Raw genomic sequence first — 27,110 nt, forward strand, 5'->3', positions numbered from 1 at the left:
AATGGAGTCAGGGGGCCAGTAGCACCCAGTAAAGGGAAGCTCAATAGTGTTCTCAGTGTCACAAAGGTTTTTAAAATATTCTGTTTGTCCCTGCTCTACCATGAAGATTGAGGAGCACCTACTTTCTTCTCTGAAAATTATAAACTAAATGTTTAGTATCAGGGGCTGCTAATGAGTGGGGAGGCTTAGGATACTTAACCAATGACATAGGAAGCACACCTGTGTGCATCTGCCTACACATGCACAAACGTGAATTAGTGTTCGCTTAAGCACTGGAAGCTGGAGCAAGCGATGAGATCATGATTCCAAAAGGGGGAAACAAGTGACACTGGGAGGCATACCTCCTTGGCGATCAGGCGGCTGTCCACCTCGTTGTAAATGTTTCTGATGTCCGCAACACTGGTGAGGGAGGAGCTAGCTATGTGAAGGCCAAAGGAAACCTTTTCCTCTGCAACCAGGGGTGTCACTTCCATATCAGTGTCCTCTCCTAAAACAACATGCCTTCAATCATTTTTCTTTTCACTTGACAGAGAAGGAAATCAACCTTCAAAGAGCTACACAGCAGAGTAATCATTGAGGGAATGTTTGTATGTGGTTTTTTTATGTCACATGTTTTGCCCCACCTGTGCTTCTGACACTGATAGAAAACTGGATAAACCTCACGAGTTAACCCTGCTATAAAGTAGAAGCTTCTAGCTGTGAAATCAGTAGAACCTGAAACATCTACCAAGCATATTATATAGCCTTGCTCCCCAAAACTGAAATGCTAAGTAATACGAAAGCTGAACTACACAGAAGGAAACCTGCTGGGCTGAAAGCCCTAAGATTTTCAATGAGCTGCATGCCTTGGTGAACATCCACTTGGAATTAGTACCCTGGTCCCTGAGTCAAGAGGAGCCACATGTGCCACTAGAGAAGCACAGCATGAATAGAGAGTCAGTGAAACTATGACTTGAGACCTGATCCTGTCACATTGCTCTAGCCAGTGCCATTTGCTAGAGGAAATGGAAGTTTGAAGAAGATATGGGGCCTGGAGACAGAACACTCAACAGCACTCAATTGCCCTTCACTATGCACAAGGCTTCCGTGCATAGATTCATCTGTCATTCTTCCCAGATGGGAGCTGACCCCCTTGGCTTGACGGAACATAGAGAGAAATACTCCCTACTTGAACAGCCAACAATCAATAATGAAAATGTGGATGTTTTGTCTGCCTGTTTAATAATTGAAGACAACAGTATACTTTAGTTAAAAAGCTTCTTCATTAAAAGGAATATAACTTATTTATCTCATTCTCTCCTCTCTTTCTTTGCTGATGGTATTACCTACCTATTCACCTCCATTATGTATATGCTTTGGAGTTGAAATCTAAAGGATATTGTCATTTCCTTTTCTGCAACATTTTCTGTTGGGTTGTAAATATATAATGATCCAATTACAGAGGTCTTCCCTAATGACTGACCTGTGCTGAGTTTATTCTTTATAAAGATGCCATAAATAACTGGATGTCCATTTAAAAAATAATATCAGCAAAATCATTATAAATCAAAACACTCCAGACCTGGGGCATGCACAGCTTGGAAGTTACCACAGTATCTTGGGCCAAGTTTGTTGATGACTTCCAGAGCTTCCATGGAGATGGCTTCTTCGAAGAGGTGCGCAGAGCCAAGGCGCCATGTCAAAGATGACTTTTGTTTCCAAACTCGAGGGGTAGCAATATATCCATAAACATCCATAAATGAAGATGGATCCATTGAAAGGAAAGGTCCTGGTAAGGCCTGAATGTACAACATCTGTTGAAATGGAAAGGAAAGAGGTGGAAGGGAAAGGAAGGTGTTTAATCAAATAAATAGATATGGATACAAAATGATGTACCTTATTGTCCTCTCAATGTATAAACTTATTTTATTTAAAATTATTAAAAAGATAACTTTAAAGCTGAGAAGCAGTATAGCAGAATACTTTATAAAATGCTGGCGGAGTGAAAAGATGACACTGCCTTTGGAAACAAATCTGATAACAAATATTAAAAGCCATTGAAATGCTCATTTTTTTTGCCCAGTCATTCCAGTAAGAACCTAAATGTCCAGTAGGGGCACATTAATTACGTTTTATGTATTAAAAATAATTATAGGCCTATCAGAGTGGAAAGGAAGAAGTAAAACTCTCTATCTGCAGATGACATGTCCATGTAGAAAATATCAAGGAATGTACAAAAAAACCCACTTTCTAGAATTAATAAGTGAGCCCGGCAAGCCCAATACACTATCAACACACAAAAATCAATTGCCTTCTATAAATTTGCAATGAACATGTAAAACTCAAAATATGAAAAACAATACCAATTACAATTGCTCAGAAGACAATGAAAAACTAAAACATGTATAGTATCTGCATATAAAAAATTATAAAAAGATGATGAAAGACATCAAAGAAGACCTATATAAACAGAGAGACATACCATGTTCCTCTGGATGGGAAGACTCAACATAGAAAGATGTCATTTCTCCCCAAAAAGATATATAGGTTTAATGTAATCCCTATCAAAACCTCAGAAGGCTCTTCGTAGACACAGATGAGCTATTCTAAAATTTTTATGGGAAGATGGTTTCTAGAAGAGCTTTAACAAATGGCTTAACTCTTTTTTTAAATAACTATTTTCTACCCAATCACTACCCAATATTAAGGCTTTTGTACATCTATAGTAACTAATATAGTGTGGTATTGCTAGGGTTATAGTCATATAGATCAATGGAATTGCAGATGGATTCCGGAAATAAAGCCACACAAATATGCCCAACTGATTTTGTGACAAAGGTTCACAAGCAATTCAACAGAGGAAGGATGGCCCTTCAACAAAGGGTGCTGGAGCAGCTAGATGTCCATAGGCAAAGAAATGAGCTTTGACCTAAGCCTCTCATCTTATACAAAAAAGTTAACTTACAACTGATCACAAACTCAAATGAAAACTAAAAAATTTAAGAGAAAAGGAAGCAGGAGAAAATCTTCAGGATCTATGGCTAGGCAAAGAGTTCTTAACTGGACACCAAAAGCATGAGTGGTAAGAGGAAAATTTGATGAATTATATATACTCCATCAAATTAAAAACTTTTATGTGCAGAATCCCATGTGAAAGAGGATGAAACACAAGCTATAAACTAGGACAAATTATTTGCAAATCTTATCAGAGGACTTGTAGCTAGACTATACAGAAAACTTTAAAACCCTTTAAAACTTAAGATTAAAAAATAAAAAAATCCAATTTGAAAATGGACAAAGGACATGAACGGACATCACTGAAAATGATATACGGACGGCAAATAAGCACATGAAAAGATGTTGAACCCCATTAGCCATTAAGGAAACTCAAATTAAAAACACAATGAGGTATCACCACCTATCTATTAGATTGGCTAATATGTAAAATAGTGACAACATCAAACACAGAGAAACTGGATAATCAACCATTGCTGGTGGTAATGTAAAATGGTACAGTCACTGTGGAAAATAGTTTGACAGTTTCTTATAAAACTAAACATGTAATTCCCGAAGACCCAGCAATTGGACTCCTAGGCATTTATCCCAGGAAATAAAGACTTAAGTTCACACAAAAACCTGTAGCAGCTTTATTTGTAATAGCCCCAAACTGGGAAAAACCCAGAAGTCCTTGAATGGGTGAATGGTTACCTATCCACACCATGGAATCATACTCAGCAACAAGAAGGAATGAACTGTTGGCATTTGGAATAACTCGAATGAATTTTCTGAGAATTATGTTAAATGAAAAATCCAATCCTAAAAGATTTACTGTCTGATTTCTTGTATAAAGCATCCTTAAAATGACAGAATTTTAGGTGACTGGTTGCCAAAATTAGGAACAGGGGTGTGGGTGGGGCATGGGTGGGAGGTGGTTGTAGTTACTACTTTTATAAATGGACAACACAAGGTATCTTTGCAGTGGTGGGAATGTTCAGTTACCACAGCAGTAGTGGTAGATGCAGGAAACTACACATGTGATAAAATTGTTTGGAACTAAATACACAACATAAGGGCAAGTAAAACTGGGAAATCTGAATAAATGAGCAAATTGTATCAATGGCAATATTTTGGTTGTGATACTGTTCTGTAGTTTTGCAAGAGAGTACCATTGAGGGAAACTGAGTAAAAGGCACATGAGATTTTTTTCTACTATTTTTCATAATGACATTTTAGTCTACAATTATCTCAATAAAAATTTCAATAAAATCACAAATTTTAATTTGTGGTTATATGTTATTCTAAAATTATTCTTAAATTAAACATAATTTAAGAATAACAGATAATCACAAATTAAAAATAACAACTTCAAAGCCTGTGTAAATAATTTTTTAAATAATAATATAAAAGTTAACTAAGCAATATGCAAAATTTTCTGTGCAATAAAGTCCCAACTATTTTTATTTAAAAGGAAGAAGCTGAAACTACAAATTGTGGTAAGATGGAAGGAATGTAGGTAATCTTTCTTTTCTCTATTTTTTGGTTATTTCAATGAGTTTATATTATTTTTATAATGACTATTAAAATCACTATATACATAAACATGTATATAAATAAGTTTCTAAATATGAGAGCACACATAATTTCAGAAATACTCTTTTTCTCCCTACCAATTAAATGAAATTTTCAAATAGAAATAAACCAAGTTTTTTGGTCACTGGGCATGCCTGGAATGAGGTGTGCTGTGCTCTCACTCCCTGCTGCCATCGTCTGGGGCAGAGACTTCCCCTCTTTTCCACAATGAAGCTCTGCCCCACTCCTTCAATCCAGCTTCACCTCTTCCCAAATTCCTACTGTGCATACGTGCTGCACCATTCAGATTGATTTTTTAACATAAGATGTCTCAAGTTGCTCAATGCCACATCCTTTTGCTCAATTCAGGCTGTTAAAATACTCCCCACTTATCTAAACTTAGCTTATCTTCCCTTGGAAATAAGAACAAAGTCTCTAACATTTGAGAACAGTTGTTAAACCGGGTCATACTTAACCTAAGCTTTCCCATCTTATTCTTGCCCAGCAGATGCCTGTCTCTAAACCGAGGCATTTGTGTTTATCCCAGTTACATCTCACTTGCTGATCTGGAGCCAACCTGTTGAGATCATCTTGGAAAGTCAATGTGACAGCCACGGCTTTCAGTCATTCACTGTGGCACATCTCTGCAACCCGGAGACATCGCACCACTTTCAGCCTCCTAGTGGACTCTGGTTTAGCTGGTGCCGTGGGGTCCAATGTTAATCCATGTTCCCATTCACTCAACTACATCAGCCAGTCCATGTTACTCGTTGTGGCTGTAAATTCAATTCAATTCATCAAGTACTTATTGCACATTTAGTATGTGCCAGCCCCTGTGCTAGGTTCCAGCAAGGTCCAAATAGCAATAGGACATGCTTCTTAGAGTCCAAAGTACATGAACTATTTCACAGAATACCCACCTATTCTGTGAAAAAGACAGAATATCAACCTATTCTGCAAGAGAAGGAAAAAATGAACCCACTCTGTAATCATGCCTAAGAAGATATAAACACACTGGGCAACCACAAAAGTAACCAAAGTAACCACATTTCCTATCCTGCCTATCATGAGTGACTACTGCTTCCTCTCCAATGATCATTCTCTTCCTTCTCCATTCTTCCGACCTCCTAGATAAAGTTTGGAACAAACATAGACACCGAATTATCTCTCTTTCTAACAACATCCAGTTCAGACCAGATTGACTTCTATTCTTTGAACCCTCCCAAAAATAACCTGAAATAAGCCCAAATCCTATAAAATCCTCTCCTTGCTCATTGTTATCCCATGGGATAGAGAGCCTCTTTATTCTGCAAGTTTAGTAAGTCTAACTCCTGTTTTGTACTATCTGTACACTCCTAGAGGTATTTGGCTGGTGGGCATGGATAATTCCGAGCACCTAAAACACAGAGGTGTGTTGGAGGACCTGTTTTTTTATGCTCCTGCTAAATCTTCCTGGTTACACAGCCTTTTTTAGTAGGACAATTTTACCAGAAGATAGCAACAAATTCATTTTTAGGTGTTCTACACGATTTATGTTGTTCTAATCTAAAGATTCCCAACCTAGGGAGATTTTGCCCCCCCAAGGGATCACTTCAAAATGCCTAGAGGCATTTTTGGTGGTCACAACTGGGTAGACAGATATATTATGGCAGGTAGGGGGCCACAGTTGCTGCTAAGTGTCCTAACATACACAGTATAGGCCCCATGACAAAGAATTATAAAGCACCAAACTATGGAAATGAGAAGCCCTATTTGTCTGATGTTCTGCATTCTGGTTGCATATTAGGATCATACAGGGAGCTTTGAACACATTACCAAACTGTCCCCACCCACAGAAGTTCTGCTGTCATTGATCTGGGGGGAGCAGCCTGTGCAAGAGAATGTTAAAAAGACTTTCCAGGTGATTCCAGAAAGCAGCCTAGGTGGAGGTGCTCTGTCTAGAACCTGGGTAAAATCTGGCTGTGTCTGCCCTCTGTGGTCTCCTGGGCTCTTCTCTCTCTGGCTTCTGTGCTGACCTCTGACAGGCTGCTGGAGCACAGCTGTCAGGTCTCTCACCTCCTGGCCTACTCTCCCTTATACCCCTGGACTTCAGATGTTTCTAAAGGGCAGTGACGAGATGCTTCCTCCAGCTGTGTGTTCACATTCCATTATCTTTTCTGAGTAAGGGACTATCCTTTCCTCAGCATTCTTGCTCTAGACCTGATAAGACATGTTGGTGTCTCTGCAAGCTCTGGTGCCTTGCTCCTAAATATAGTGTGCAGACCAGCAGCATTAGACTCACCAAGGAGCTTCTGAGAAAAGAAGGACCTCAGGCCCTGCTCAGACCTCCCTGGAGAATCCATCCAATCCTTAAAATGTGACAAGCCTTGCTCTGGCCACTCAGAGATTTCCATTTTCTTATGACTATTCCTACCATCAAAACAGTCATGACTATATTCATGTCCTTGTTTTACCTTCCACTCTGGCTGTGTGACTTTTACTCCACTTTCTGAAGATGTCCTTTTTTTGCCTGAGCTCAGCCAGTGTTCTGGACAGCAAGGGGGCACTTTCACTGGAGACCGCACCCCACCATCAATGAGAACAAAGAACTTCTCTGAGGCCCCTCCAGGGGCAGTGCAGCCAGAAGACAAGCATAGCTCAGGGAAACCGCCTCACCTTGGCTGAGCCAATAATCTGTCCATCCAGGTAGGTGGAAATAGTACAGTTCCTTTTCATATCCTTGGTGACAACCACAGCCAGGTGATGCCACTGAGCACAAGCCAACAGCTGCCCACACCTGACCCGAAGCTGGCGTCCAGCAGAAGGCTCAGGGTCGTCCTCTGGTTCCATGACATCTGGAAGAGAATACAGACCGCACACCTTGCATGTGTGTCTGCTGCAGCCGCCCAGGAGAAGGGGGCCTCATGCCCGAGCAGCCAGGGCCCAGCCCCACCTCAGAAAATAATGGCAATGGCTGCTTTCGTTACTTGAGGTCCTGCTTTGTGTTAGCCACTGATTCAAGGACTGTTAGAAATGTTAACATTTCATTTTCATGACAGCCCAATGTGGTAGGTGCTATCGTGATTCCCACTTTACCATCCTGAGGCACAAAGAACTTAAGCACAGAGGATTCAGACCTAGGAGTCAGATTTTGTAGTCTATCCCGCACTAAACTGCCTCCACAGTGATATGAATTTGCCAGCAAAGTACTGACAGGGAGGAGAAATAGGCAATTATGCTGTATTCCAAGAAGACCAATCCTTCTGTGAGTTTTGCTATGAAACAGTGACACTCTCAAGGCACACGAGAAGAGCAGGTGTGGCCAGGACACATGGGCTGGCCATCTCAGATGGATGACCTTAGCGAGTCAGGCTGAGCTGTACCTGGCAGAGCCAGCACCAGCTGCCAGCAGTCCTGCAGGAAGGTTGGGCCTATGGGCACTCATGCCAAAGCCTGCTGACTTAGCCCCATGTCCCCCAACTGCGGGGATACCAGCTTTGGTTCTCAAAACCTTACTTACCCAGAGGCTGAAATTCTTTCTCTTCTGTAGACACAACCAAGGAGAGGTCATCTGGGCAGAGACTGACAGAGAAGCAGATGAAGGGCTGCTCAGTCCTGGCCAGGTGGCGCACCACAGTTAGGAAGCGCAACGGGTGGCCCTCAGTGACTGTGCCATGCCTGCCAATCAGGAACCAGCAGGAGAAGGTCAAGCCCCCAGGTGGAGGGAATGACCTGGCAGTGCCTAGAGTCAGAACACAAGCACACTCTCAGATTTTGACCACGGAAGCTTTCTGGGCTCATTGTGGTTCTGATTCAACCCAGGTGTGGTCTTACTATGTGACAGCGCTGTGCCTTACCTGACCCATGCCCACTTTATGTTAACCTAACATGACAGGATGCTCTTGTCTCCTTATTCAAACTCTCAGGAGTAAGTCCTATTCCTGCCAGGACTTGAGTCCAGATCCTCTAAGACTCTCCAGTTCTGTCCCACCTATTATTCCATGCCGTGAGATCCAACACCATTTGGCCCACTGGTCAGCTGCTCTAAATCCAGGCAGTGTGTTATGTGGGGCAGAGGACACTGGCCTAACTTGACTGAACCTGGCACAGGGAAGTCTCCACTCTAGGGAAATCCATGCTCTCCCCCCACCCCATACAGGGTTGACAGTGTAGGCTGAACAAGTAGAATCAGACATGGTGGCCTGTGCTGATGGCCTGGTAATGCAATGGCACCTCCATACCCAACCTTCCATAGAAACCCAGGCCTGGCTCTCCTAACAGGGGGTGCCTGACTCAGGCAACACTGGGCATGAGTCCTGTCCTGCCCAGAGAGTTCTCAGCTCAGTGCAGTCCTGTGCAAAGCCTGCCAAGGCCTGGGTTAATCCCCACGTGAGCCAAGGATGGGCCTATTCCTGGATGGCCGTCAACATGAATTCCTATTCCTCTCTAAAGAGAGCTGTACGGTGGGCTGAGGTGTCTATTTCAGCCTTTGTCAGTCACCAACAAATTGAATCAACAACCAAATCACCCACTAAGCCCATCAGAGCTTCCTGAGTGCCCACTATTTGCAGTGCTGTGGGCTGGGTTCACAATAAACACACAATAAACAGGACACCCCTGCCCTAAGAAGGCATGAAACCCCAAAGATGGCTCACTACAGATACACCCGACCAAGAAAAGGCTCATATTTTCTTGAAATGCCATGTGGAAACATGAAATTAAAGCTTCCTAAGGACTTCCTCTCTAGGCAGGATGAGGATAGCTACCAAGATAAACACCCTGAGCAATACCTACCTGTTCCAGTGCCTCCAGAGACCAAGTACTCAGTGCTGGTCCCCATAACCGTAGACAGGGTTGGAATAAACAAACATCTGGAAACAAGAGAGTGTCTCAGATCATTGAATCATTATCCAACCTCTGGCCATGACATCTCCACTCTGTCCCTCTGCAGGGGCTTCACTCCCTCTTAGATCATGAGGCCCCATGGACAGAAAGTAGCTGATGCTGGTACCATGGCCCTAAGAGAAGGACTCTACACTGGAGGCTGGAGGAGAGAGCATTCCAGAAAGCAGAAACATCAGGAAAAAAAGAGGGTCCTGTCCCTGCATGGCTGGGGACACTGCCCCTGAGAAGCCATTGAGTAGATGGGTTGCCCACGACCCAGACATTTTCCTCTGTTGGGTGCTGAGAGCTGATGGGACTGCAATTTTGTAATCATTATTATAATTCATCAGAGGCACTGGGAAATTAGTAAAGTTGACTTCAAATATATGAAAGCTTGTCATACCCATAACCTTCCACGGACATGTCAAATTCCACGAAGGAGGGAGCCAGGGCCGCCCTCTGAGGCTGCAGGTTGCGAGGGGAGGTCATGGAGATGAGGCTCAGGGCTGTCTGGAGGGCGGTAGCTGAGTCCTGGGATGCCCCCGCAGGCCTCAGGGCCTGTGTGGCTGCTGGGTGCAGGCCTGCACCCGGTGTAGGGCCCTCAACTCTTACTGGTGCTGCCACCTGCGACCCTAAGGCAGCAGGCAAGAGAAGAGATGCATCTGCTCAAGCATTTCCACCCATCTTCTTACAATAGCTCTGACATTTCTGCCAAGGCCCCCACAGAAGACTCTGTGGAGTCACTAGGCATTTCCTAACCACCAGGAGGATGCTCTCCTGGGCCCTCCCGCCTGGATCCTCTACTGATTTAATAACACTGAACGTTAGTGACAACCTGCTTCTCCTACAAGCTTCTCCCTTTGATCCTATAATCCCTCCTCCCTTTTAAAACACACCGTTTTCTTTCGCTGTCATTGGCTTGTCCCACTGGCAGTCACTCCCTGGGGCTTTGTCCTCCACACTCCTAACAGCCAGTCTCCTTGACAGTTCTGCTCCCACCTCCTGCTGCCAGCCATGCCTGACTCCCCTTCCTCGCTTTGCAAGTGGGCCTCCTGGCCTTAAAGTCCTACGTGATCTTACATTCAGTGTGTATGCGGCTTTTTCTCCAAGTTGGTTCTCTGAACCAGTATTATCCCAGGCCTGATCCACCCAGTATTTTGGTCTCTTGAGCCCCTAACTCACCCTTGAGCTGGGAGCTGAGCCAAAACCTGTCACTGCACCGCTTTGTCCAATGCAGCACTGTCATAAGGAAACCCTCTCGCTCTTTCTGTGATCTGGGCCCAAAGAGGTCAAGTATGCTTATACCATCACCTATCTTATATGAGTGTACAGGGCAGCCTCTTTCCAGAGAATCAGGTCTTCTCTGGGGACCACCAATGCCTCTGCTTTTCCTCAATTGCTCCACTGAGCAGCAGGTCAAATCATTTAAAAAATCTGTCTGCTTCCACTGTTGTAAAGGATTCCTTACAAGGAATGCATATTCTCTTTTAGTTCCCATTAACCTGCCCCTGCTCTTTCCTCTGGCCTCACCTGAGCATGCACAGCTCCCTCGGTGCACATGAGAGGAACTGAAGATTTTTGTTGCAGCCGATGGAGGAGGGGGAATTCCAAGTCCTAGAAATTGTCTATATATTATAATATAAGAGAGAAACAAATGAAGACATTTTAGGGGTGGAAGTTTCTCCAGCTTCATCTGAACACTGTCCTAAGTCCCCACGCTCCCTGGTCCCCTCCTCACGCTCTCCTCTCTCCTCAGGCCATGCAGCAGTGGGGAGTCCCCACCCTGACACCCAGGCCAGAGGGTGGGTGAATTTAGATGCTTTTGACTTAACTGGTGACCAGCTAGGAACCTCAAACTGGACCTTGAGAGGGAGAGGAATTTCTTGGAAGATAGCCTTGACATACTTTGTTTTCAACTTTCTAATGGAATTTACTAAATAGCTGAATTAAGCACGGTGGCCTTGTCTGACAGCTGCATGTCTAGAGGCTGGCCTGGCCCCTGGGTCACAGGCATGCTGGCTGGAGAAGTTGACTTCTGTGGCCATTTTACTTGGTGCTGTATGTCAGCAGGGACCCAGCAGGCATGTGACCCCTGGATGCCACCCTCTCTGCGCTGAGCCAGGGTAGGGTGGCCTCGCCAAAGGTGCTTAGGAGACTTGACCTCCCTCCTGCAGCCTCTCTTGCCTCTGTCCTGTGCACCTTCCCTCCTGGCTCTGCTCTCAAGGAAACACATAGCTTCATGCAGGGGCTGTGAGTTGAAGGCCTCCACAAGAGACAATGGGACACTGCCTCTGCCAGCCTCCACGTCCCGTCTTGTGGGCCAATCACCCTGCAGTCCAGCCCCTCAGACAGTCAGACCCTCACAGCCTCCTGTGTCCTTCCATGGAGGACATCTTCAGATGTGGAGTTACTAACTTTCCTGGCCTGCTCCTTATGCCTCCACCAGCTCTGCTTCCTTGAGGCCCTGCCTCTTTACATCCAGTCTCCTGACTGCGGTCCTCCTGGCTCCATGTAGCTCCAGCCCTCTCCACTGAGCACCCCCCTAGGACACTATTCCATATTGCCAACAGGTCCCTTTATTGTCCCCTCTCCCCCAGACCATCACCCCTATGGGAAGGCTATGTCTGCTTTGCTGGCCCACACACTGCCCACAGGGACCCTGGTCTTGCAGTGCCCAAGGCTGGGAGGGACCACACTGCAGAGGGCAGAGCAGGCATGGGGACCCCTGTTCCTTCTACACCCCTAGTGCCTGAGGCTCGGCAGCATTTAACATGGGGCACGCCATACCTTAACACATCTGGTTCGATGGCTTGGGAAGCAAGCTTTTCAAAAATCCTGATGAGGCCCGAGTGTAAGGGGCTGCTGCCAGTGGTCAGGGCCTTGTGGCAGGAGGTCATGAGGGTCCTGAGCATCCCTGCCTCACACATGACCTGGCGATTCTTCTCCGATTTTACCAGGGACTGGATGTGACTGACCACGGAGCACTGGATCTCCTTTGAAAGCTATGAGATAACCAAAGCTGGTGGTGAGCCCTTGAGATCAGAATACTTTGTGAGAGGCTTTGATGGGCTGCTGAGTAGGCCTGGACTCGGTTGTGAGGCAGGGAGACTGCGCCCACACAGCCTGTTCTCACTGCATGCTACCTGTCCCAGGTGTCTGTGGATGCACCCTCATTACCCAATGGCAGGCCTGGAGGCCAGTCTATAGAATCAGCTGCCAAAGATGTAGACAGCTTAAAACTGAGACCACAAACTGGCAGGCAAGAGGCTGCACCTGCCCCAGAGATGGGTGGTATGTCGGAATTTATTTTTAACTTTTAAAAGTCCAGCAATTTTATGTTAAAGTCCAGATATGTGGCCTCAGTCAAAAGATAGAAAGACCTGGTCAGCCAGATGTGGGTTTGCAGTCCTGTGTTGTCATCCAAAGGCAGCTGGAGTCAGACAGTGGCTGTCCCGCCTGTGGGCCCCTCCTCCCAGCTGGCTGTGCTCACTCGCAGGGCCTATGTTTGAGTTCATACCCCTTGGCATGCAAGGTGAAGCTCTCCTGGAGTGCAGGTCTGCAGGAGGCCCCCCTGTATACTACTGGCTGTGGCGGGTACAGCCTCCTCATCTACATGGATCAAAGTGCATGCAGAGTGTACCAGCCACTAAGGTCACAGCTTCTGGGGGCAGCTTCGCTGACACCTCCCCTTCAGCCCCCAGGGGTTGTCTCCTTCCCTCCCACCCTCCAATTATCCTTTGTCCACCTCTCCATCCTAAACACACCCTGCCTTTCGGACAGCTGTGTTCTCATCTTACCCCTGCTAGATTTCAAGTCACTTAATTCTCTATGTCTTTGAAGCCTATAGGGTAGGACACACAGAGTTGGCTCACTAAATATTTGAACCAAATACATGTTTTTACAATCTTCTTTTCTTCATAAAAATATAAACCCCTGGAATTCCCAGCCCTCTGTGCATATAGACACAGTTTCAAACAGAGTGAAGAGGGGGCATTCCTTTGCAAAAACTCTTAGGACTGTCCACATTCTCTTTTACTGTGGTATAAAATGCTGCCTGAAGTGAGGGAGATGCCAGTTAGAGCTTAATGGAGTTCTCCTGTAGTGCATGCTATAGGGGCCACCCCAACCTCCTGCTCCATGTGAGTGCGCCCACCACAGCTGCGCCTTCTCTGTGTGGGAGCTGCCCACCCCCCATGGGGCCCCCACATGCATGTTTGTGCATGCACACACACACACATTTGTGCACACATGTGTTCACACAGAGATAGATGCATGTACACACATAAATATACACATACATACATGCCTGCACACAAGTGTATGCATGTGTGCACATATACATGTGCATATGCATACATGCCTGTGTGAATCCACACATGAATATACACCACACACACACCACAGACTATAGCCAATGAGGCCATACCTTCAGTATCTGTGGTGCGATTCATGCTTGAGAGCCACATCCTGTGGGCTCAGGCTAAAGCTAGAACTCAGCCGACAGCACCTTCTCACTCAGCTCCTTCCCAGGCAGCATCCTGCTTCCTTTGCTTCCCTTCCCCTGAGTCACTCCCTCTACAGATCTGATGTACCTGTGCCTCTGTCTTGGACCCCACTTTCTGAGAACCTGGCTCGAATCCCTAGCATGCTTTTCATACTGCTTGCCTTTACCCTAGTTTTGGTTGCAAACGAAGAGATCTATGACAATGTAGATTACATCGAGGTCAGTCCACCAACGTAAAGCCAGGAGTAACCATAAGCCTTTATTTATTTGAATAATCTCCTTCTTTGAGGACTGGCCTCTGGTCCCATCAAGGCACAGACCATCTATTATTACCCATACCCCCGACTGCCATGAAAACCTTTTGGGCTCCTCCCCTGCTTCCCTTTCTTCCTCTTCCCCCTGTCCCTCATATAAGTATTAACTGCCTCTTCAAGGTCAGGCTCTGGAAAAAGCTTTAGGCATTTTCTTTTTTTTTTTTTTTACAGCCAAATTGCCTTATTTTATTGGATTTTTCAATAAAAATACCAGCCATGTCAAAGTTTCCATGCAAAATCCTAAAAAGCATAGCAGATCTGGATCAGATGGGGTGGGCATAGGGAGCTCCCTCTCAGGTTTTGAGGTGGGTTGAGTGCCGGGGTGGTGGAGGCTGAGGAGGCTGAGCTGTCACCTTGATGGGGGTCTTGGCTGTGTCCTGGGTGCTGGGTGGGGTGGGTGGGCAGCCGCCAGAGGTGAACAGAGCAGTCAAGGTATTCTGGGCATTGATTGCACACCTATGGCTCACGGACCTGGTGGATGGGCTGGGGTTCTTGGCTTTCTTGTATTTCTGCAGGTTCTCAAAGTGAGCCAAGGACTTGCAGTGGGAAAGCTGTGCCCCTGAGTTGTTGTGGTAGAAAATGTGGCAGATGCAGCAGATGTAGCCCATCATGGGCACCAGGAAGTCCATACCGTATGCAGTGTTGGGACAGTAGCTCTCTGAGCCTTTCTACTCCTGTATAGATATATCTCTGAACCCCACCTGCTTGCAGAATTCCTCCTCAACCTCAATCTCTTCTTCTTCATCCTCCTCCTCCTCCTCCTCTTCTTCATCACCCTTGAAGCAGCCCATGGCATCCACTGTGATGAAGTGGTCCTCATCTTGGCCAGCTAACTCTTTTTCAAGCATCTTCAGCTCCTTGGCTTTGTCCTCGTGCCCCTGGGACTTCACATGTTCCACAAACTTGCGGGGGAATAAGACACTGTCAATGCTCTAACGGGACTCGTGGACCACAGGTGAGACACTCAAGGAGACAGTCTCAGCACCAGGAAGCACACTCTCTAGCAGAGAATTTCCAGTGTCTGGGAAGCCAGGGGTTTCTCACAGTCCCTCACAGAGTTCACAGAGCTCCTGGATTCAGAAGGGAATCCAGGCTTAAGGGCCAAATTTTGCCCTGTGATGAGAATATTTCCTGGGTGTTTAGGGTGTGCTGGAACCTCCTCCTAAGCATTTTGACATGTCTAGATTATGCAATCCCTGTGAGGAGTTCTAGGAGGGAGGTACTATTATTATCCCTATTTTATAGATGAGGAAACTGAGCCCAGGGAAGAGAATTGTCAAGGCCACATAGTGGGAACTGAGCCTGGCCCATGCTCAGAATCACCTCCTTCCATCATCTCTTCCTCACAAGTGCAGTGATTTGGGGCCACCCTGATCAGAGGTTCAAGAGTATATTTGTATCAGCAAGGGACAGCAATCAGTAAGATGGCATTCTTTCACAGGCTGCCAACACTGTTCTGTAGCATATGTGTTCTAAGGGTTAAAATATATAGGGAATCATATTTATACCGTTTATCATCAATTTTTAGATTTTTTAAAAAGTCTAGAAATGAATGGATCAACAACTCACCATCCCATCCTCCCACCTGCTACCAGGTGCACAGTACCTATAGCTCCTGCCTCAAAGTGATGGCATTCACTTCTGCACAGTATCTTCAGTAACATTTTCAACTTAAAATTGTAGACTATTTTAATTTAGGGTTAAAGTTTAAACTGCATTAGAATGGTCTTTCAGGGGGATTGCTCCCATGCAGGATTTTGTCATTCTGAAATGTCATCATTTTGCCAATGTCATTGATGTCAAGGAGAGATATCATCATTCAGGGAAGATGGACTGAGTGTTTATGCTCCCCCAAAGTTCATGTACTGAGACCTAATTTCCGATGTGGTGGCATTTGGAGGTGAGGACTTTGGGAGGTGCTGAGGTCATGAGGATAGAGCCCTAAGGAATTAAATTAGTCCTCATAAATGCTGAGGTCATGGGGTAGAGCCCTTACAAAACAGACCCTGGAGAGCTCCCTCTCCCTTTGTGCCATTTAGGGACACAGTAAGACGGGGACCATAATGAGGAAGTAGGCGATCACCAGACACCATCAGCCAGAGCCAAGATCTTGGACTTCCTAGCCCCCAGAACTCTGGGGAATAAATGTCTATTGTTTCTAAGTCACTCAGTCTATGGTGTTGTGTCATAGCAGCCTGAATGGACAGAGATAGTCTCCCTCCCTGTCACGTGCTATTGGCACAGCCAGCATGACCTGGTAGACAGACAGACATGTGCAACCCAACAGGGACCAGGAACAGAAGGTAGAGATGCCAAAACCACTATGCACTTAACAATTCCATCACCTACACTGAAGAGCTATTGCATGTGGAGCTGCACCTAACCTCTTTGACTCCCTTCCCCTGATGCTTCCCCTGCCGCCCCCTGTGGAGCCTGCACCTCTGCCTCCCTTCTCCATCTGGCCCCCAACAGAAAGGGAGCTGCCACCCTCTTGCCTCAAGCTTTCCCTCTCTCAGAACTTGGATTATCGGGTAACTGAATCTTCTAATGTGGGGGGTGGGGGAGCTGGGGAAACAGTCTGTATGAAGCAAGATGCAAAAATAACATCACAATGTATTATTAATAAGAATTAGAAAAAAACGTCTACAACCTCTAGTTTTTATTATCAGCACTTCACTTATTGCTTTGGGGGCTTTTGGCTTTCTGTTTTGGTGTTGTTACCTTTTTTTCTTTTTTTCACCAGAAAAGGAATACTGAATAAATATCTAAATATGCGAAAAAGCAAAATGAAAGGAAAAAAAAGAAAGTTTTCAAAAGGGAGAAATGCTGATCTTGTCTAATGATGCCACAAGTTTACTCCAAAACTTGCTCAATACTCCATAATGGAGGAGGGAAAATTGATCGTCCTCATTATCACTGCGGCTCTGTCAATACCAGTATTGCCTTGTTTTGAATAAAATGTGCTGTTTTTTTCAATGTTGGTTCCAGTAAAATGGGGTTTTAGTGAAAATATGAGCAGTAGCAGGAAACCAGTCTGGTTTCTCCCCTACAAATGGATTGATTTTCCTAACGCACATCACTTCTAGGGCAGGAAAGGGGATGGTGGTTCAATTAGGACCCAGTGGTGAGCACGCTAGGTCACTAGGCTCAGCAGGCTGGACCTGCAAGGCAAATTATCACAGAACGATTTGCAGTGTGGCCTAAAGAAGTTTTCTGCTTTTTTCACTTTACAGTCAAGGCTTCAAGCTGTGGGTGTTTATTCTTCTTTCTCTGTCTCTTCCTACTTTTTCCCCTGGTCCAGATGAATATGGTCTGAGAGCCCAATGAGGACTGGTGGCGTGTGGGCTTGGGGTATACCAGTCCACTGCGTGTCTTCTGGACATCACACTGTCCTGACCTAGATGTAAAAACCATCAGATGACCAGCATATTCCAGAAACTTACAAAGAAGTCGGGACTTCTACCAGCTACCTGAATTTGGGTTAGTCACTTGTTCCAATTCGGTTGACATGTTCTTTATTTGATGGCTTAGAATAGAGGAGATAAAATTTAAGTGACCTCCACTCTTCAGGGACGTCACAATAGGGGTTAGAGATATGTTTTATTTGATAAGTTGTTTTGTTTTTATCTTTGCTAACTTAGAATTAATTCTCTCTTTATATGGTTGTAAAGTTTCCATTTTGCCACTGTCCCCACCAGCCTGACATACTCCTTTGTGGTGCCCAGATAGCTGTGTAGGCATGGGAGTTTATGATCTCAGTTTAGATGTAACAGGGTTCAAATCCCATCAAATCAGTAGAACTCATGTCTGAAGGCATGGCTTCCCTGATGTACCTGTATAAATTCTCAACTAAGACCAAGATGCATGTGGGTGCCTACCGCAATTCTTCTGCTTATTTTACAAATTCCATATGTATGAAAGCCAATGCTTCCTGGTGGCAGAAGCCTAGGGTCTTGTATTTATTAAGTATTTGTCTCTTTCCCATTCCCCCATTGGCACAGCCTAACATTCTTTCCATTTGCTGAATATTGCATGCCCTTTGACTGATGCCTGAAATTGGGAATATCAGTTCCAACCCCATCCCTTTGCTGAGCTCCTGCTTATTATTCAAGAGACAATTTGCATGTCCTCTGACCCAGAAAACCTTTTCTGACTTTCCCAACCAGCACTGTATCCATGCTTCAATCATTATAAATATCACTCTCTGACAGCTCTCTCTCTACCTCTCCTATTGTCCAGCCCTTGTCCCCACCACACAGAGAACTGCTGCCCAAGACAATGATTCTTCCGCCTTCTTTCTCTAGCACCTGTCTCTGTGTCTCAACTACAATAGCTGCCTTGCAAGTGCAAGCACAGATACGAGATGTTCTAGAACACAGGAGGTGCATCTAACTGACAGGGCTGACAGGCCAGTCAGGAAAGGTGATGTGCCAGCTAAGCATTGAGAAGTAATGAAGAGAGAGCCAAGCCAGCAGGGGCAATAGTTCTTCTGGGAAAAGGGACAATATGTGCAAAGGTAAGAGGGTGAAAGTGAGTGTGGCCTTTCAGGGAAAAGCTGGGATCATGGGCAATTGTCAGTAGGGTTTAATCACTCTCTGCATGCAATTCCTTCCCTGCAACAAGCCTGTGGCCAACCCTGAGACCATCACCAGGGAAACCAGCTTGTAAACATCCTCCCAGGAGAACAGGAGACTGAAACATCTGTAGGGAGTTTCCCTCTCCCTGGACGCACACATTCTCCCTCCACAATAGCCGGATCGTGTGAGCAAGGGAGCCCAGTGGAGGATTCCGTGAGGCCCAACACAACCTGACTGGAGGTCTTCCCACTTCTGGCTGGGACTTCCCTGGATAGCTCAAGAAGGAAGTAATTAACTTACCCTAAGTGTCTCTGTTGCTTTGGCCAAGGTAATCCACTGACCCAACTCTTTTATTAGAAGAGATTTTTTAAGCAGATTGTTATTATTGTTGTTGTTGGCAGATTTCCATTCAAAATTGTCTGGAGGAGGTTTCTTGAATGGGACTGTAGAGTACTGTCTCTTGTAAAGGTGAAGTATCTATTCCCAAACAACTGTGTTGTTTCCAAGTAAACAAACATTCACATCCCTTCACCTTGTAGGCACATACAATATCTACCCAAGAGTAGGTTTGCACACTGATTTGACCCTAACTAATGTACAGACTTCAGTTAGTTACTTATTTTCTCTAAGCTTCAGTTTCCTTAGCTCTAGAATGAGAGAAAGGGAAATGTTCTCACTGGTATGTTGTTTGTGGGTCAATACAAACACCCTCTATGGTAACACTTTTTCTTAGAGGATGCAAGTGTTTTCAGGATATTAACCTATTGACAGAAATTCAAACCAGGAGGTCCTCTCTGGAGAAAGAGGACAAGAAGTGGACTCGCAGAGCACCAGCTAATCCATAGTTTTCAGGAAAGTCAATTGAAGCCATTGACACTGTGGATTGAACACTGGGCACCCATCCCATCCTGTCTTAAGCTAACCTCTCAAAACAGAGAGGAAAAACTTAGAACTCATGGCTCTGCCCTGCACAAGGAATATCCAAATTTAGTAATTGGCACATAATATTTGCCATGAACTACACCTAAATGGGTTTGACCGTGTCTGTCATCTTGAGAGGCCAGGTGGGGTATCTCAGGTGTATGCAGCCTAACCAATGGCCACATTCCCAAGCCACGGACTCTCAGAGCAGGTGAGAATGATCAGGGTCATCAAGTCCATCTCTAGTCCAGATGCTAGATTCTCTCCATTGTGAACCTAACACCCTGCTTGGAACTGTCAGAGTAGAGGAACTCACAGCTGCTCATCTGGTTTTGGCAAGTTTGTCCTTATATTAAGCCCAGTTATTTGCTGTTTAACTAACTGGTCCTTGCCTGTCTTCTATTATTCTACCACTGGTCAGCCAGCAAGGTTTTCCCAGCTCTCATTCTGCCAGTGTTTTTTCTCTCTAGGCTACATGCCCTGAGATCTCATCACTATTCCATGCACGACTAAGGAGGTTTCTCAGGCTCATCGCCATCCTGATCTCACCTCTGGACAAACACAGGGGTTGTGTGCTCAGGGATCAGTGGGACCATCGCTTCCCTCTACCTGGGCACTATACTTCTATAAATATAGCAGCAAGTAGAATTCACCATAGCAGTGTCCTCACCCCACTTGGGACTATTCCTGACCATGCACTAAACCCCTGGGACACTTTCACATATTCTATTCTCTTTGCCCACCCAGTGTGTGTGTGCATTAGACATGAGCACAAGTCTGATTATCTCTGCTGGATTTTGACCCAGTGGATTCTTGTCCATTGCTCAGGCTGGTAAGAACCCTTCACATTTCCATTTTTTCATCCAATGGTAACACCTCCTTCCAGCTATATGCCGTCTACCATTTGAGCTTCACTCAAATTCACAGATCAAATGCAAAACAGGCAGAAGAGAAGACTCCATCTTTTGATTCATAAGTAGATATTAACACACAGTTCAATATCAATTTTCTGTTACTATTAATGCTATAATACCACTTGGAAATAAACCTAAATGTATTACCTTCCATTCACAATTTCCAAAATTACATAAAACATAACCCAGAGTTCTAAGACTACAGACAGCAAAAAGTAGGAGAGAAGGCTTGGGGGCTTGATGGAGCCAGCATCTGATGAGTACCTACTGTGTGCCAGGCACTGCACTAAGTCTTGTACAACTATGCTCTCCACTACTCTTTTCAGTAGGGAAATATGATTATGAGGACACTGTGACTTGAGGTTACATCAGTTTTCTGAAGTCACATAGCTAATGAGTGGCAGTACTGGCACCCCAATCCAGTCCTTACTCCAAAGCCCATGATTTTCCCAGTGTCAGGCATTTATTACAAGACAGGGGCCTTAGATTTCATAAAGTTCATAAACTGATGGTTTATAGAAGTTGTATATAGTGAGTGTAATTTGGTTTTGCTTCTGTTTTATTTCCCTCTGCTTAAGTATATGCCGCCTCACCAATGAGTACCTTCAGGCAGAGTGAATACCCTTTCCTGTAGCCACAGGCCTCACCACTCCCTATTATTGACACCTACACATTTCCTCTACCTCTGTGGCCCCAAGACATTGAATCTGAAACCCCAGTGATCTAGGCCAAATCTGAGTAGCTGTATCTGAGGTGCAGAGATAGGAAGTGGCCTAATAAGTCATAGAAATAATGATGATAAAAGGCACTAGATACAAGGTCACCCAGTAACTGGGCCAGAGCTCATCCTATCCAGCTGTAACTTCCTCCCATGATTCTGTGTCGATGGCAGTGTGTGCTTTTCATCTTCTTCCTCTCTATGCAAGATTTCCTTGTTTGCTCTATTTAAGAGGCTACCCTAAAAAAATCACCTGGATTTTGACCAGGATCTGAGATTTTCCCATTCAGGAACAATAGAAATATTTGAGGGATGGGGTTCAGTATGAAAGAGCATAGGACACATAAAAATTCAGCATAACTGGAATTTCTTCTGTGTCGTAACTACGCAAAGCAAGACTCCTCCTTTACCAATTTCCTTGTTGGAGGAAATGGCTTTTCAAATAGCTACCCAGGGCTATTAATGCCATCAATATTTTAGTTATTTGAAACCCATATGATTAGTTCAATGTGGTTAAAATGAAGGCTAATTCCAGAAAATGGCACCCCTTTCTAAGTTAAAGTACAAATGAGTTGATAGACAAACGTAGCCCCAAGCCTGATCTTCTTTCTGTCCTATCAGACTGAAAGGAGGTTTGCGTGGCAGTAGAATCTGGAGCACAGCAATAATGACATGAGATGCAGACTGACCATAGACCACAGCCTCTCTGATGCCCAGGTCCGATTATGTTCTTCCAATAGCCTCCTGTGGCTGCCAAGTCCATACAGGAAGGCCAACGGGGCCCAGAGGCAGGAGGTCCAGGAGCCTCTTGTCAGGGACGTTCACCACCTAGCAACAGCATCAACTCTTCACTTAATTGCTACGAGTTTCAAGTCCTCTTCTGCAAAGTGAGAATTGATAACCACCTTGCAGGGTCATTTTTAAGATTGAATGATAAAACCTGTAGAGTTTTGTCAACTAACAGAAGTGGCTATGTCACCTGGCAAGTGTTTCCCATACTACAGAATATGTTCTGCTTGCCATTTAATCCTCACAATAATGCCACAAGGAAGATATTATTGTCCCTCTACTAAAGCAAAGAGAGTTAAGGATCAAAAAGATTAAATAGTTTCCCATGGCTCTGTGACTATTAAGTGGCAGAAGTGAGATTGGACTAAAATTTGTTGTCCTCAGATCCTGAGCTCTGTCCTCTTACAGTGGGAGCTCATTCAACATAGTGGTAGTGATGGTGATGGTGATGAGGATGCATGGTAACCCAGTGAAGTGCAACTCTCTCAGTGTGGTATTCAAGGCCTTTCATCATATGGCTGTGATTGACCTTTCTGGCCCCACTCACTGCCTTTGTAACCACATGGCCTATCCTAGCCCAGCTGAACTCTCTGAAGTCCCAGTCATCTTATGTGTTCTTCTCCCTGTGTCTAGGCATCTCATCTCTCCCATCTCTCCCTGACCAAGCAAGCACATGTCTTTTCATTAAAGTCTAGCCCCAGTGTCCTCATCTCCCTGTGGCTTTCCCTCCCTTCTGTCCAAGGGCCTCTGGACATACCTTTGTTACAGCCATCAGAATGCTGTCTCAGTATCTTCTCAGTCCTCTACCCACCCATCCTCAAACTCAGACTGTGGTTCCTGTGAGATTCATCTCTGCATCCCAGGGGCACCTAATAGGGGTTTAGCAATTATTCATACAAGCAAACACATCACACTGGTTGCCGCAACACAGGCTGAGTTCCACTTCTGCTAAACTGGGTCTGGGCCCCACCTCTGAAGTGTGGTCATCATGCACCCAAGCAAATAACCCTCTGCAGAAAGCAAATAAAGACCACGACACGGGTGGGAGTGGAGAGCTGCTTGGGACAAAAGCCCTCCGGTACTACACAGAGTCCTAGCCACAGCCATGTCCCCTGTGGCTGCAGAACACACTGGAAAGAAGGAATGTCCTTCTTCCCAATTAATTATTTCTTTCCGTGGCTAACTCAGCTCAAGAGAACTGAGCTGGATCCCATTTTTGCCTTGGGCTTACGACAGCAACATTCACAGTAAAATTCCCACAGTCCAATTTTAATACTGATGATGACACAAGAGTCAAAAAAAAAATTCAGCTGGATTGTCTGTTTCCAAGAGCAGCTGTCAGTGCTAGCATTTTGAAGCAGGAAAAAAAACATCTCTTCGTTTTGAACAGAACAAATTTAACAAGGCCACAGTTAGAAAGAAACCAGACAACCTTATATGTAGTTACTTAAGTTGTTGCTTCTAAAATGATATTCATTCCTTGGAAAGTCATCAGTTTCTCATCTGTAAGGTAGGAAGAACATTTGAGAAATCTAAAGTGGGTGAGAGTGTAGGGATTGCCGGGGACCATCAGGCCAGCCTGAATGGAGATGAGTGGGGACTCACATCCCATCTTTTTAGTAACACTGCCATCTACTGAAACTTCCTGCTCCTGTCTCTGATCCTCAACAAGCAGACCTGAAGTGGGTTTTGTTTCAGCATTTTCTTGAGTGGTCTCATTTCTCATTTGATTTACCATTCTATTTGTTGTTATAAGGTTTCCCAACCATCCTTCCAGAAATTAATTACTATAATTATCTAACTTTGAATAGCTCCTGACTTGGCATCTGTAGAAAATATTTGAGAAAATGTACCACTACATTTCATTTGCGTATTTGAGAGACAGTGAGGAAGAATTAGACTTTTCCTAAATTATATACTGTGACCTGAACAGTGAAACAGGATCCCATGAAATGGAGCTCTCATTTGCATACTTAGTGGTGTCAAATCACCATCACAGGATGAACAAAAGTTCTTCCCCAATCACTAATGTGACAACTCATGGAGATTATCTGAAATTTATCCATGGAGTTTCCAAGCACAAGGAGATGGAAGAATGGACAGGCCACTGTCTGCTCTGCATCATTTCATCAGCCACTGTTGTGATGGAGTTTGGCATCATACATCCATTGGCAGCTATCAGTTTGACTGCTAAGACCACCCAAACCACTGGCTCAGTTGTTCTCATTGCATGTACATTGCATGGTACAAAATACAGCTAAGGAAGTCAGACATCCTCACAATGAGGCAACTACACCTGGAAAAATGAACAATCCAAGACTTGCATGGCCATGCATCCTGCAAGAGCCACTACGGTGAGAGACCCATTCATCAGACACATGTTGACCTTGAGCCTGGGGGTGCTCTCAGATCTCCCCCCTCCAGCTCCATGACCTTAGGATCTCCTGAACCTCAAACACCCTCAAATGGGGAGATTCTTATGTACATTAATAAGCTATTATGAATATTGATGAAATAACATTCCTGGCATAGAGGTAACCCTCATTGTGTATTAGTTTCCAATGTGCTTCAGGCAGGTCCTTTCTTGGATACCAGGGTAAAGAAAGTAAGGTCCCAGACTTTAGATAACTAGAAGACATATGAATGACTAAAAGGCATTTGAGTTAGGGGTCAAATATTTTTATCCATCAGTTGGTTGCTTAAGGCAAGTACGGTGTCTGGTCCTTAAAACTGGCCCGCAACAAGTCCCTGCCTCCTGCACACACATGCTGCCCCTCACATCAGTAGTGGGCACACATGCTGCTTCCTACTGAGTCTAAGCTGAACTTGTGACTCACTTGGACCAAAAGAATGCTGTGACATCTAGGGCTAAGCCTTAAGAATGCCTGGAAGCTTCTGCTTATATGCCTTTGGAAGCTCTGAGCTGCAATATGCCTGCTGGAGAGTAGGTGAGGCCATCAGAAAGGGCCACATGCAGCTAGAAGTAAGGCCTCAGACATATGATGCAGTTGAGCAAGCCCAGGAATCCCTTGTAAGGTGCCAGCTCTGGGAGTAAACAGACATGTTGGGTCAGCCCAGCCCAGCCCACTCCGTGTGGAGCAGAGATGGCCTGTCCCTGCTTGCCTGCTGTAATTCCTGTAATTCCTGATCCATAAAGAAAGAACTACATGGTTATCGTTAACTTGACTGCAATTTGTTTCAGCAACAGCTCACTAGAAGAGCAATCAAACCTATTTTATCTCAGTCCACTGCTTTTCCATAAATGTTTAAAAATATAAGTGCATGCCATTTCACAATTAGAGGTCCTGTGCATTGGTTTGATCATCACCTGATTATGACACTTCTCAGCAGAGGAACAGGAACCGGAAAAAGGATTTCAGTTACAAAGGGACTTGGAGAGACAGAACTGGTTTGTCCTTTTTATCTCCTGTACCAGATGCTACCCAGTGTTCCCATCCCTGCACATCAAGGCTTTTTCTCCCCTACTCCACTCCCTCACTGATTTGGAGGGCTTGCAATATTCTTACCAAGCCACTGTTATTTTCAGGCTATGATTAATAATGCCACTAGTTGTTATTCCTTCCCAAAACATAGTGCCTCCTTTAACTCCCAGACACAGTAAAGCTGGACGCTTATCCACTGACCCTCGTTCTGTCTGTAGAAGCCACTGCTGTGCAGGGGAAACACCAGACTACCTGCCACCAAGTAGGACCACATTTAAAACTGGGAATCCTTCAAAGTCATTTCAATTATCTGGGCCTCCACTTTCCCACTGGTTAAAATGGAGACCATAATACTCCTGACGAAATTCCTATAAGGACAAATAAACAGGGCCAAAATAAACCAGGTCTCCCTCAACTCTTCCAGTTCTTTTTTTTTTTTTTTAGTATCGTTAATGTACAATTACTTGAACAACAATATGGTTACTAGATTTCCCCCATTATCAAGTCCCCACCACATACACCCCACCCACTACAGTCACTGTCCATCAGAGCAGTAAGATGCTATAGAATCATTACTTGTCTACTCTGTATATACTGCCTTTCCCATGTCCCCCCCTGCTACATTATGTGTGCTAACTGTAACACCCCCCTTTCCCCCTTATCCCTCCCTTCTCACCCATCATCCCCAATCCCTTTCCCTTTGGTAACTGTTAGTCCATTCTTGGGTTCTGTGATTCTGCTGCTGTTTTGTTCGTTCAGTTTTTTCTTTGTTCTTATACTCCACAGATGAGTGAAATCATTTGATACTTGACTTTCTCCGCCTGGCTTATTTCACTAAGCATAATACCCTCTAGCTCCATCCATGTTGATGCAAATGGTACAATTTGTTTTCTTCTTATGGCTGAATAATATTCCATTGTGTATATGGACCATATCTTCCCTATCCATTCATCTATTGATGGACACTTAGGTTGCTTCCATTGCTTAGCTATTGTAAATAATGCTGCGATAAACATAGGGATGCATATGTCTTTTTCAAACTGGGCTCCTGCATTCTTAGGGTAAATTCCTAGGAGTGGAATTCCTGGGTCAAATGGTATTTCTATTTTGAGTTTTTTGAGAAACCTCCATACTGCTTTCCACAATGGTTGAACTGGTTTGCATTCCCACCAGCAGTGTAGGAGGGTTCCCCTTTTTCCACATCCTCACCAACATTTGTTGTTGTTTGTCTTTTGGATGTTGGCCATCCTAACTGGTGTGAGGTGAAATCTCATTGTGGTTTTAATTTGCATTTCTCTGATGATTAGTGATGTGGAGCATCTTTTCATGTGCCTGTTAGCCATCTGAATTTCTTCTTTGGAGAAGTGTCTGTTCAGCAACTCTGCCCATTTTTTAAATGAATTATTTGCTTTTTGTTTGTTGAGGTGTGTGAACTCTACATAATTTGGATGTCAACCCCTTATCGGATATGTAATTTATGAATATATTCTCCCATACTGTAGGATACCTTTTTGTTCTA

The 27,110-nt window shown here is 44.7% G+C and overlaps 1 protein-coding gene across 12 annotated transcripts in view; it reads right to left on the reverse strand.

The window, feature by feature from the left end:
• Positions 1-27,110, reverse strand: part of WDFY4 (WDFY family member 4) — a 320,292-nt gene that overhangs the window by 209,596 nt on the left and 83,586 nt on the right. For 11 of the 12 annotated variants that reach the window (XR_012133296.1, XR_012133297.1, XM_073241220.1 and 8 more), the window contains 8 exons: positions 12,199-12,413; positions 10,942-11,036; positions 9,815-10,043; positions 9,322-9,398; positions 8,048-8,269; positions 7,204-7,382; positions 1,562-1,793; positions 342-487 (listed from right to left, as the gene is read on the reverse strand). Coding sequence is in view for 10 of the 12 variants with exons in the window: in XM_073241220.1 (XP_073097321.1) it covers positions 342-487; positions 1,562-1,793; positions 7,204-7,382; positions 8,048-8,269; positions 9,322-9,398; positions 9,815-10,043; positions 10,942-11,036; positions 12,199-12,413 (1,395 nt within the window). In the remaining 2 variants the exon portion in view is untranslated. Of the gene's footprint in view, positions 1-341; positions 488-1,561; positions 1,794-7,203; positions 7,383-8,047; positions 8,270-9,321; positions 9,399-9,814; positions 10,044-10,941; positions 11,037-12,198; positions 12,414-14,209; positions 17,627-27,110 lie in introns of those variants that run through there. The other variant, XM_073241228.1, reaches the window with a different exon arrangement.

The sequence above is a fragment of the Manis javanica genome, chromosome 7 (assembly GCF_040802235.1).
Source record: "Manis javanica isolate MJ-LG chromosome 7, MJ_LKY, whole genome shotgun sequence".
NCBI classification, from domain to species: Eukaryota; Metazoa; Chordata; class Mammalia; order Pholidota; family Manidae; genus Manis; species Manis javanica.